Source organism: Schistocerca serialis, chromosome 3 (assembly GCF_023864345.2).
Source record: "Schistocerca serialis cubense isolate TAMUIC-IGC-003099 chromosome 3, iqSchSeri2.2, whole genome shotgun sequence".
NCBI lineage: Eukaryota > Metazoa > Arthropoda > Insecta > Orthoptera > Acrididae > Schistocerca > Schistocerca serialis.
The window spans coordinates 914,830,434-914,844,387 of NC_064640.1; the positions used below are offsets into that span (position 1 = coordinate 914,830,434).

The 13,954-nt window shown below is 42.3% G+C and overlaps 1 protein-coding gene across 1 annotated transcript in view; it reads left to right on the top strand.

Moving 5' to 3' along the window:
• Window positions 1-7,642, top strand: part of LOC126471319 (uncharacterized) — a 42,727-nt gene extending 35,085 nt beyond the window's left edge. The window contains exon 3 of the mRNA XM_050099441.1: window positions 5,355-7,642. Within this exon, the coding sequence (XP_049955398.1) occupies window positions 5,355-5,719 (365 nt within the window). The 3' untranslated portion in view covers window positions 5,720-7,642. The remainder of the gene's footprint in view (window positions 1-5,354) is intronic.
• Window positions 7,643-13,954: the final 6,312 nt, after the last annotated feature.

Sequence of the window (13,954 nt, forward strand, 5' to 3'; positions counted from 1 at the left end):
ACACACACACACACACACACACACACACACACACTTTCTCTCTCTCTTCCTCTCCTTCTGCCTCCAGCCCCTCACATCTGTTTATTAATCCCAATCAAAGAGTGTCATCTATGTATGATTTTACTGCTGTAGCCAATATGATCATTGTAATTCAAGTCTGTAACATTTTACCTAATCGTTATTAACAAGTATGAAGTTTAAGCTATTTTAACATTTCACCTTCTTGTATAAACGAGTACGAATGTTTAGCTGTTTTAACTTGTCAAAATTGGGTTTATATACCACCTGAAGCACACACACATGTATTCGATACCTCAAAACAAACACCTCCAAATGCTTTAAACAATTATTCTGTAATAATGTTGTTACGATGTATATTCTTTGCACTTTGCGATTATGTCTTCTCTTCTGCTATACGAACCTTGCACCCAGCTGATTCCAGTCGCCATATTTGTTTACAAATGTGGCAGTATACATGTGATGTGTTACGACAGCAAAAGGAACCTGTGACCACTGGAGGTACTCTAGTTTACTTATTTAATGTTTACCATTAGACATCAGTTTAATTTTTTGTCAAAAGTAATCATAAACCATATTCTGAAATAGTGTCTTGTTTCTCCACTAGGCAGTGCCACAAATTCCTCCAAAAATCGTAACACAACACACACACAAATGTCATACTAACTAATGTAAATCCACCCAATGATGGAGGTTTAAACCTTCGAAACGCGTCGTGGAAATAAATAAAACGGTGACTGGTAACAGTAAACTTGTTGTTTCATTTAAAGACGTGCAACTGTTGAACAAGTGACCGCCCAGATGAACCAAGGGGCTACCAGCAGTGTCTCCTCAGTGACGGTTCAGCGAACACTGCTACGTATGGGCCTCCGCGACAGGCGATTGGTTCACGCACCCGTACTGACTGCCATTCATCAGCGACGAAGGCTGGAATTTGCACGCCACTGCCGCAACTGGACGTCCACTGAGTGGCGGCAACTGGCGTTCTGTGCTCCATCAGACAGATGGCCGTTGGTGTGGCGGTGTGAAACGTCTGGAAGCAAATACCCTGCAACAACCAAGGGATCCTTTTGTTCTTGGGAATATTTTCGTGGCATTATCTGGGTGATCTCGTCATTATGGAAGACAAAGTGGATCAACAGAAGTATGCGGCTATCTTTGGAGACCATGTCCACCATTACATGCAGTTTGTTTTCCGTCGGCGCGATGGCGTCTACCATCACACGTCAGACAGTTCACAGTGGACGTGCGTGATTCGAAGAGCACCGCGATAAGTTTAGTGTACTCCCGTGGCAACCAAGTTCTCCGGATTTAAACCCATTCGAGAATCAGTGGGACCATTTCGATCAGACTGTTCATGCCATGGATCCTCAACCGAGAGACCCAGCGCACCTGGCAATTGCACTGAAATCGGCATGGCTCAACATTCATGTCAGTACCTCGCAGAACCTTACTGACCCTCTTCCTGCATGTCGAGCAGTGTTCCACGCTGCAAAGGGTGATTATTCAGACTTTTGACAGGTGGTCACATTAATGGGGCAGGAAAGCATATATCGCCAGGTGCAAAGGAACTGTTTCTACTTCTATCAATTCCGAGCATTATGCAGATACTTTTTTTTACATTCTATGTAGTCCCAAATTCACATACAACTAATTTTCACGTATCACGGGTTTCGTAGGCGACGGCCGTGCAGCAGTGGATACACCGGTTCCCGTGAGATCACCGAAGTTAAGCGCTCTTGGGCGTAGCCGGAACTTGGATGGGTGACCATCCAGCCGCCATGCGCTGTTGCCATTTTTTGGGGTGCACTCAGCCTCGTGATGCCAATTGAGGAGCTACTCGACCGAATAGTAGCGGCTTCGGTCAAGAATACCATGACAACGACCGGGAGAGCGGTGTGCTGACCCCACGCCCCTCCTATCCGCATCCTCCTCTGAGGATGACACGGCGGTCGGATGGTCCCGGTAGGCCACTCGTGGCCTGAAGACAGAGTACACTTGTGCGGGTTTCGTAGTGCCTGCGACAGATGAAGCAAGTGGTCATAATAATGCGACCAGGTGCAGGTCCAGGATTTGGTTCTAGGACGTCACCATTTGTTACTCTCTGCTTCTGCTACTGCTACACCCCATCCAAATATAACTTGCCGTCATCCCCAATTTAACATGATATGTACGCATAGAGGTTTAATAATAATAATAATAATAAAATATAAAAACATTTTTAATATAGCAATAACAATTTTTATATCTGTGCTTAGCACACCATTCTCGTATAACTTGGAAGACATTGAGTTGAGAGAAATACATTGTACGAAAAGCATTTGTGCGAAAATTCGAGTATTACGTATGCCATGCAATGGATTTAAGATCTACTGGGTGATCAAAAAGTCACTATAAATTTGAAAACTTAATAAACCACGGAATAATGTAGATAGAGAAGTAAAAATTGACACAGATGCTTGGAATGACATGGGGTTTTATTAGAACCAAAAAAAAAAAAAACAAAGTATTGCTAGACGCATGAAAGATCTCTTGCGCGCGTCGTTTGGTGATGATCGTGTGCTCAGCCGCCACTTTCTTCATGCTTGGCCTACCAGGTCCCCAAACCCCAGTCCGTGCGATTATTGGCTTTGTGGTTACCTGAAGTCGCAAGTGTATCGTGATCGACCGACATCTCTAGGGATGCTGAAAGACAACATCTGACGCCAATGCCTCACCATAACTCCGGTCATGCTTTACAGTGCTGTTCAAAACATTATTCCTCGACTACAGCTAATGTTGAGGAATGATGGTGGACACATTGAGCATTTCCTGTAAAGAACATCATCTTTGCTTTGTCTTACTTTGTTATTCTCAATATTGCTATTCTGATCAGATGAAGCGCCATCTGTCGGACATTTTTTGAACGTTTGTAATTTTTTTTTTTTGGTTCTAATAAAATCCCATGTCGTTCCAAGCATGTGTGTTAATTTGTACCTCTATATCTGCATTATCCCCTGATTTATTCAGTTTTCAAATTTATACTGACTTTTTGATCACCCGGTATAATAGTAGTGTACCCGAAAAACTTTGACAGCATAATCATTTATTTTATATATATATATATATAGTGAGCACTGCCTCAAGGATATGTGCTGTCAACCAATCCCTTCTTTAGTGAAGTTCTGCCATTAATTTCTTTTTTCCTCAATTCAATCAGTATCTCCTCATTAGTTATCTAATCTTCAGCATTCTTCTTTGCACCACATTTCAAAAGCTTCAATTCTCTTCTTGTTTGAACTGCTTATTTTCCACTTTTCACTTCTGTACAAGGCTGTTCCTTGTCATGGCCAAGTCAGGCTGCAGTCTTTACTCTGCAAAAGTTGTCTTGTTTAAGTATGTGGGGAAATTGACTTTTTGATGTCAACATAGGTCTCCTACCAACTGCTGAGTTCTTCTGCCAAGTTCTACCCACCAGGAAAAAGATAGCATATAATGCCTTCATTCCTCAGAGGGTTCCCATACTGCCTTGCTGTCAGGGCAGAATTTTACATATCAAGGCGCCTCTTTGAAGAAAAGGAACCATCCAAAATTTCGGCAGATTCAAACAGTTGTTGCTATTTTGATTAAACCAAGTAATTTCTCTCATAATGATCTTATCATAGATCAGATTCTGTGATACTGCTTTAAAGTACATAAGGAGTTTGGCTCTGGCAGCAATACATACCTGACAGCGACAGAGCGTGCTGCGAATAACGTCATCAGTATCATGTTGAGGCAATAACGCTCATTCTTCCTGCGGATCTGCTCGCAAATCTTGGAGAGTGATTGGTGGATGCTGACGTGATGCAACCCATCTCCCTAGTGCATCCCAGACATGCTCTATGCCGGCGGGGGAGGGGGGGGCGGGGGCGGCGAGCGGTTCTGGGCGCTACAGTCTGGAACAGCGCGACCGCTTCGGTCGCAGGTTCGAATCCTGCCCCGGGCATGGATATGTGTGATGTCCTTAGGTTAGTTAGGTTTAAGTAGTTCTAAGTTCTAGGGGACTGATGACCTCAGAAGTTAAGTCCCATAGTGCTCAGAGCCATTTGAACACGCTCTATGGGATTCAAATCGGGAGAGCGAGCATGCCACGCCATTCGTGCCGTATCCTCCGTTTCCGAGAAAACATCAACCACTCCTGCTCCATGAGGTCGAGCATTGTCGTCCATCAGTACGAAGTCTGGACGCACAGTACTTCGCAACAACCGTGTATTAAGTGTCAAAACCTCGTCACGATACGACATCAGTAAAACCTTTCCGATTCACCCATACAGTTTCATGAAGAGATGTTCGAGTGATCAACATAATCCCTGCCCACACCATCAGTGATCCTCCTCGATGTCGGTATCTTGCTTTAATTTTGGACACCAGTGTATTTGTGATTTGACGGGTTAGTGGTAACTACAGAAATATTACAATAATTATATATAAAACTTCCCGGCAGATTAAAAGTGTGTGCGGGACCGAGACTCGAAGTCAGGACCTTTGCCTTTCGCGGGCAAGTGCCCTACCATTATATAGAGTTTCTTACCATTTGCAAGACTCTTTGTTCTCATGCTACTTTATTCTCCAAAAGATAACTGAGAAATTTGGAAATTGACGTATATTCAGAGGGAACGCTTTGGGTAAAATATACGATTGGGGAGGGCGGGGGAGTTGTTATGTCCCTCATTACACCCCCCCCCCCCCCCCATCCCGTATCCGTGTCATAATGTGACCCATCCAGCGAGGTGCACAGAACACTGGACTCGAATTCAGGAGGGCTATGGTCCAAAGCTGCGTCCGGCCATCCAGATTTAGGTTTCCCATGACAGGTCGTGGTCTCGCGGTAGCGTTCTCGCTTCCCGAGCACGGGGTCCCGGGTTCGATTCCCGGCGGAGTCAGGGATTTTCACCTGCCTCTAGACGACTGGGTGTTGTTGTGCCGTCTTCATCATCATCATTCATCCCCATTACGGTCGGAGAAAGGTAATGGCAAACCACCCCCAGTAGGACCTTGCCTAGTACAGCGGTGCGGGTCTCCCGCATCCTCCCCTACGCTTTGTCAAGGATTATGGGACTTCATCATCATCATCATCATTACTTCCCTAAATCGATCCAGGCAAATTGTTGTAAGGTTCCTTTCAAAAGGTCACGGCCGATTTCCTACCCCACCCTTTCGCAAATTGAAATTGTGCTCCGTCTCTAATGACCTCGCTGTCGACGGAATTTTAAGCGCCAATCTTACTTTCATTTCATAATGTGACCCGGCAGTACATGCCGCTCGTTCGTGTTCTCCAGTTGCCATGTTTACAGCGTGCCTCTTTGTGTGTGCAGTGAAGATGCGTCAGCTGGTGTGTGCGATGTGCGTGGTGGCGTGCGCGGCGGCGGTGGCCCGCGCGCAGTTCTTCGTGCCGGCGCCCGCGTTCGGAGTGCCTCTGCCGCTGGCGGCGGCGCCGGTCGCGGACTCGCGCAGGGCTCTGCAGCACCGCGCCGTCGTGCTGAACGCGGAGGCCGAGGCGCGGCTGCCGCCCGCCTTGCAGAACCCCTTCTACAAGAACCCTCGCATCGAGGCGGCGCTCGCCAAAGAGAGCTGGTTCACGCCCGAGGAGATGCAAGTGCGCGAGCGCGAGGCGGAGAAGATTCCGCGCGCCAAGATCTTCTCCATCCTGAAGAACGCGGGGCTCGCCCGCCGCCGGTGAGGGCAGCAGCGGGGTTCCCGCCTCCTCCCTGCCGGGTTCTGTGTGTCTATCCCTCACACCCGTCATCGACGTCATCACGGACACACACGTTACCATTTCTTCCTAAGCGTACGAAGAAACCGATAAACGTTTCTTTCTCGGTGCACACTTACACGTACTCGACCGACTGCTGTTGTAGAGAGGGTCATCGAATTCGGGTGGAACAATACACACTGCACGGTATACGTCTAAAACATAAATCACGAATTATTCTTTCTCCACCAACTTTATTACGAAATGAAATCAGGAACTCTCAAAGTCCGTACTAAGCAAAAGTTTCCTCCGAAGCAGCTCATTTCGTGTGGACTTACTTGACACTATCACTGACAACATATACCGGGTGATCAAAAAGTCAGTATAATTTTGAAAACTGAATAAATCACGGAATAATGTAGATAGAGAGGTACAAATTGACACACATGGGGTTTTATTTAACCAAAAATATACAAAAGTTCAAAAAATGTCCGACAGATGGTGCTTCATCTGGCCGGAATAGCAATAATTAGCATAACAAAGTAAGACAAAGCAAATATGATGTTCCTTACAGGAAATGCTCAATACGTCCATCATCATTCCTCAGCAATAGCTGTAGTCGAGGAATAATGTTGTGAACAGCACTGTAAAGCGTGTCCAGAGTTATGGTGAGGCATTGGCGTCGGATGTTGTCTTTCAGCATCCCTGGAGATGTCGGTCGATCACGATACGCTTGCGACTTCAGGTAACCCCAAAGCCAATAATCGCACGGACTGAGGTCTGGGGACTTGCGAGGCCAAGCATGACGAAAGTGGCGGCTGAACACACGATCGTCACCAAACGACGCGCACAAGAGATCTTTCACGCGTCTAGCAATACTTTTTTTTTTTTCTTTGGTTCTAATAAGACCCCATGTCATTCAAAGCATGTATGTCAATTTTTACCTCTCTATCTACATTATTCCGCGGTTTATTAAGTTTTCAAATTTATACTGACTTTTTGAACACCCGGTACTTTAGTGTAACACTGTGGACATCCTACTATGGCGAACTACTCTGCACACGTAAAAGTAAGGGTCAGTCTTAAACTGTTCCTTCCACGAGCAACATTTATGCAAATGGGTACCCACTATACGAATTTTTAAATGAGAAGCGTTGTTAACTGAACGACTAGTTAACATTGCATGTCCACTTTTCCTCGTTTTACTTCCACGTTACAAGTCCGCCTAGACTTGATGCTAGTACAACGAGGTAACTCTTACTCAGGAATTGTGTCCCTCTCTACATTTCAGTAACTAACGCGACATACAAGCAGTTATTACTCACGAACGAAATGAAACGCGAAGTATATGAATGAATGGACAAAATGTTTGTGTCTGCTTCATGTGATTTCTGAAGAAAGTTGTTAATTGGTGGCCTTCTGTGTTAAGCTGCCATTGTTATTGTTTGTTACATTTATGTATTATTATCCTTTATTGAAACGTAATTTATGCTTCACCACAGCAAACAGCAGTGTGTCTAAAATGTCAATGGGCTTCATTGCAAATACGCTACTGAATACATAAATGTATTGAAACTCAAAGCCCAAAAGTCATAGTCATCACATTTCATGTAGTAAAACGGTCCTGTGCTCAATGTTTCTATAAAAATGCTATGATAAAAGTACAATGAAAAGCTTCCTCCTTTATAAAAACTAATTCCATTTAAATGCAAACTCACTTCATAAGTCACATACTGCCGAGACATTTCTTAATCATTCCTGTTATATAGTATTAAAGTAACACTCATCTTTGTAAGATTTATTCCTTCCTGAGTTTAGTTATAGGCCTAGTTAAATAAAGTACAGGAGTCTGATACTCAAGTGAATATCATGTACATAAACAAAGTTTTATAATAAACAAATATACCAATACTGCTGTGTTGTTCATTCGCCCACTAACATGCTCCAGACCCAATTCGTTAACACACTAGTTTCATAAAAGTGAGCGAAAAGCAGAAATGAAAACATACTACCTGAACAGGATATTGAGATGTGTAGCTGAATTACATAAAGCTAACAATCGTAAGATACTTAGTCATACAGCAACATAGAACACACACATTATAAATTCAGCAACTGAAAAGTGAAGACACGCAGTTAAAAATCAACGGAAGGTCTCTTCCACGAGAAAGCCGTTGACACTGGAGATGACACACGAGATCGACAGTGGTTAACGCAGCGGGTATCTCTGTCACCGAGAAAACCTGTCCACAAGAGTGGACATTCAGCATCATCCATGGTCGGACTTAAACTATGGAAAGTTGCACATGCGAGTGCAGTAATCTGTAGCTTTGGGGTTAACAATTCTCTTCTAATCAATAACAAAGTGTGAGGCTCTATACGCTCATCACGCCTCCACGCACTAATATCTCATCATGATTTCTGCGATTTTACTGGTGATACGTCCTACCACTTTCCTTCCAGGCTAATGTGTAATTAAAATAATTCTGAAAACGGAAGCGATGTTAAGATGTGAGGACCACATTCATGGCCCTATATCGGTGTCGCTGACTCCACAAGAAATAGACCCATCCTTGCACTGACACAAACAGGGCACTCATAGTCAGACGTAACACAAATCAAATGTGCTGAGTCTAGAGTCTAGAGAATCTCTGTTTCCTGTGAGATCCAGCTACTTTGTCTATGGACACACTGACATCAATCAGACTGCCACAAGCAGAAATCAACACCATAACTGAACGCCAAAGAATTTTGCGCAGTGTCCCATTGATGCTTTCTTTTTGTCATGCAAGTCCCTATATCCTATAACAGTGGTAAACAGTGCACAGGAACTCGAGATCTGAAACCAGCATCCAGTAATCTGTTCCCAGCAGTTCACAGCGACACTGCCTGGAGTTCAACTGTTGTCTTCTATTTGTCACAGCAGAGAAACCATTCCTATGAGCTTCTCCTGGCATCGTCCTTCTGGAAGGCTCTCAGCTACTCTTCTTGCCTCACTATTGTTCTGAGTCCATCTCATCATCATTTCTTTTCCAGTCAGCAATCACTGAACTACAACCAACTGTTTCAAAGTCTTAAAGATGGGGATACATTGCACACACATACATCCTCTAGGAATAAAGTGTTGCAACTGCAACCTGAAAAGTTCCAGAACTCACAACATTCTCCATCTATAACAATGACTTTTTATTGCACTGAAAATAAGTTCATAGAAGGATGGCATTTTAAATAACTCAATGCACAGACACTAAAATTGTGTTTTGTTGAGGTGTAACACTTTCCATTTCCCAGTGTAATAATGATGACTGAGAATAGATAAAATTTGTTATCTTACCGAATTCTATGTTCCAATGGCAAAAATAGCTTAAGCTAAACGTTTTGAAATATCTACTATATTTTTTGCTTATACAAAATGAGTGAGAGGCTGCATATTTTTGACAGTAGAAAATGGATTGCATTTTTAGGTTTTAAATTATCCAGTTTGTGCAAAATCAGTTAAAACCTTTCCCACAACCATTATTTATTATTTTTTTCATTGATACTTCTTTCTATTGCTTGATAATATTTGCACCTGCAAAAAGCTCTGACTGATTCTTAATTCTAGTTAAATGGCATATTATCAACACAGAGTAAGAACAGAAATGACTCTAATCTGCCAAAAGTTCATTGTAATTCATCCCCACAGAGATGATGTTGTGTCACTCTGTGAATTAGATTAACAGCTTCCATCCAGTTCTACGATATGACTACAGTATAGCAGCAGCAGCAGCACTCATCAGGAACACACAAAATTGAAACCCAGTTCCTCAACACCCTTTACATCACAATATCATCAGAATCAACTGACTGCAAGTACATTTATGGATTATCTGCAGGAAAATTATCTGCAACATCTGTTAATCAATTCTATGAAGACAGCTGACTATGTAAAGCTATTAACTTCTTATCTACTTGCAGGTCAGTTCCAAATTAGCCATTTAAGAGACTGAGAGGGAGGAGGTGGGAAAGGGATTTTAACACTAGAAGAGAAAGTTATCATTTAAATGTTTATGTATTGAAATTCAAGGCCATAAGCAATACTGAGAACAGCCTTCACAATTTATTGACAGAACAAAGAAATCCCTGCAGAATATATTATACAAAATATTGATATAAAATTCAAAGTGGACAGACATTACTGATAAGCCACTACACAGGAGATAGTAACAAAGTTGTTGAGAATGTGCCCTTACACTACAGGCTAGATTCTGCCTCTGCGCTTGTTATACTGTGGCAGAAGGATCTTACTCCCATTACCAAACTGACAATTCCTTGAAGCTTATTCTGATGATGATATGATGTAAAGGATGCCTCAAGGATATGTGCTGTCAACCAATCCCTTCTTTAGTGAAGTTCTGCCATTAATTTCTTTTTTCCTCAATTCAATCAGTATCTCCTCATTAGTTATCTAATCTTCAGCATTCTTCTTTGCACCACATTTCAAAAGCTTCAATTCTCTTCTTGTTTGAACTGCTTATTTTCCACTTTTCACTTCTGTACAAGGCTGTTTCTTGTCATGGCCAAGTCAGGCTGCAGTCTTTACTCTGCAAAAGTTGTCTTGTTTAAGTATGTGGGGAAATTGACTTTCTGATGTCAACATAGGTCTCCTACCAACTGCTGAGTTCTTCTGCCAAGTTCTACCCACCAGGAAAAAGATAGCATATAATGCCTTCATTCCTCAGAGGGTTCCCATACTGCCTTGCTGTCAGGGCAGAATTTTACATATCAAGGCGCCTCTTTGAAGAAAAGGAACCATCCAAAGTTTCGGCAGATTCAAACAGTTGTTGCTATTTTGATTAAACCAAGTAATTTCTCTCATAATGATCTTATCATAGATCAGATTCTGTGATACTGCTTTAAAGTACATAAGGAGTTTGGCTATCATTGCATCTTTTCTTAGAGGAGTTAATGTTAAAAGATATGCAGACTCTGCAACAAAATTTATATCAAAATTTTAAGTACACAAGCAAGCACGTTAGTTGCAAAGAAAGGGCCTGTATTCCATAGGAATATGGTTTTAATTAAATAGGGTCTTCTCATTCTCAAATGGCATTGAGGTTGCACTAATGCACGTCTTGACACATGGCAAAGCTAGCTTTAGTTGTAGCATCAAAAGGTTACAATCCAGACAAATACTTTCAGAAAAGACTTAAAACATTCCAATTTATATCATGTTAACAGATTTATCTTTTTCTAAGTGATTTTTCTGGCTATTGCCAATCTGAATTTCATATTCTCTCTACGTTGGCCGTTGTCAGTTATTTTTACTGCTCCTACAGCAATATTATTCTACTACTTTTGTCATTTTCTAACCTAATTCCCTCACCATCGCCCAATTTGATTCCACCACATTCTATTACCCTTGTTTTACTTCTTCTGATGTTCATCTTATAATCTCTTTTCAAGACAATATCCACTCTGCCCAACTCCTCTAGCAAGTTCTTTGCTGTCTCTGGCAGAATTGCAGCGTCATCAGCAACCCTCAAAATGTTATTTACTCTTTGAACTTCAATTCTCTTCCCAAATTTGTCCTGGGTCTCCTGTACTCTTTACTCAGTGTAATTGTATAACATAAGAGATACGCTATAGCTATTTCTAAATCCTTTTGCAACTGCTCTTTCCCTTTCACGTCCTTTGATTTGACCTGCATTCTGGTCTCTGTAGAAGTTGCGAATAATCTTTCAATCTCTGTATTTTATACCTGCTCTTTCAGAACTTTAAAATGTGTATTCCAGTGAAATTTTTCAATGGTTTTCTCTAATTCTACAAATGCTATAAATGTAGCTTGCCTTCTCTGCAGTCTATCTTCAAAGATAATTAATAGGGCCAGCATTACCTCTTGTGTTCCCACATTTCTCTGGAGCTCAAACTGGTATTCTCTCAAGTGAACTTCTGCCAGTTATTCTACTGTTCTGTACATAATTTGTGACTTGTTATAATCACAGTTTGATAATATTCACACCACTTAGCATCTGCCTTCTGTAACACAGCCACTATATTTTGAGAACTACTTTGAAAATAGCAACTCTGCAAAAGCAGTTGTGAAAAGCCTCATAAGGTAGGAGGAGTCAAAACACCATCACCGTAGTTGCAGCTATTGGGCCATACATGCACTGCAAGCCAAGCTGAGTATCACAATACCGACGACAGAAAATGGAGAGGACTACTGTGCGGGCAGGTGGCCAGTTTTCATACCAAGTGACACACATGCTATACCATACACGCTTAGAAGCAGTGCATTGGTACAACAAATGGGTTCCCAACCACTACATATACCAATCATTTCTACCCACAGGTGTTCCAGCCTGACAGCACCAACCATGATGAAAGGCTTATGCCAGGCAACAAGGTGATATGGCTGCAAGCAGCCACGTTGAGTTTGGGTCTTCACCGTCACAGGTCTGACTGCCCTTCTGACCTGGAGGGCAGCTGTTTTAGGGTAGTGCAGCTGCTTGCCTTCCTATACTAGTTCAGGCGTGCTGGTGCCACATGCCTTTGGCTGCAAGAGAGAGTTCCATTTCTGAGGGCTGACATTACCTGCAAGAACTACAGTAGACCTTTAAACCACTGGCATGTCATGCCATAAGCAACTACACAGTGTGCCTGTGCAAGTGCCACTGCATGGACTTCAAGTACCAGCATTCCTCTGGTCACTCACAAGTGGCTCTGGCCACCTGCTGACCTCAGGGATCCTCCATATGCTGTTCTCACCATTCACCAAAGAGAGATGTGTTCAATGCGAAGCAGCGCTAGAAAAGCTATAGCTTGAATCAAAATAAAATGTTTGACTGTTGATGCTGTTTTTGTGTGCTACCAATGTCCAACCTCCTGACAGTGACCCAACACTGCTACTCCAACCATGCAACTGTACAGCCACCCATCGCAGGTCACAAAACTTCTCTGAAATTAGAATTATTTCATTCCTGAAAGTGGAGGGTATTTCCCATTTCTCAAATTGTCTTTCATACCAGATGGAATAGGTTTAGCATGCCACACTCTTACAACAATCTCAGTAGTTTTGTGGGTCTTGTTTTGACTTAGGTGCTTCAGTGATCTGCAAAGTCTCTTCTCAGCATCATATCCCCCATCTCTCTCCATCTAGTTCCTCTTCTCTTTCTATAATATAGTGTTAAAGTTCATTCCCCTTAGATAGTCGCTCAATATACTCTGCCCACCTTTCAGCTTTCCCTTTTTATTAATACTTGCTTTCCATGAGATCTCTCTATACTTGCTTTTTTTCCTTCAATTATGCAAAATAATACACTGTCAATAATCATCATATATACATCTTTAGCCATGATAACTTATGCCTGCTACAAATCAGCTGCAAGTGTGGCTAATAATTTCCTAATATTATCAACATATCTGCCACTATGATTTGATGTTCTGTCCATCTGATGCCTCACCACCACAAAGAGATGCAAAAATAATTATAAATTGTTTTACTGATATAAAGTATCTTAAGATTAGCCAAAAAGGTTAACACTACTTTCTGTAAACTCGCACCATTCATACAGGGTATCCCAGGAGAAATGGCCAATATTCAAGAATATGACAATGATGATCATTCAAAGCTTTAAAATGCATACACCATAGTTTACAGATCTATGGTGTGAACTGCCCCCCCCCCCCCCCCCGCCCCAAAAAAAAAAAAAAACAGCAAAAAATTGATGTGAAATCGATATTTTAGAATTTCATGTAAAATATAAGAATGGTTACCAGATACAGTCACACCAGATGTTATATATACGTCAGGACAACGTAGGCATACTTGAAAATGGAAATCTTCCAAAACAGCAGTTGTAATAATCAATGTATTTTTTTGAGCTGGAACTTTACTTACAATGTCCTTCCAAGATATATATTTCACTGCAGACCCAATCAAGAAGCTTGAGGGGGAAAATCAAAATAAATGGGCATCTCATCAACACTGCCAATATGGTTTAGCACTATATGGGCCAAAGTGGATTTGTTGTGCTGTTGCAAATGTCACTTACACCAAATGGCAAAGTGTCCCTGGGTTCGGTAACTAGCCATGCACTGACCAGCAGGTGGGGGGGGGGGGGGGGGCAGGACACAGCTGGTGTCATGGCATTGAGCTGCACCAGCATATTGTGACAAGCATCCCCTTTACAGCATCGAGCCCAGGCTTGCACCATTACACTCTATCGCTCTTTGAAGAAA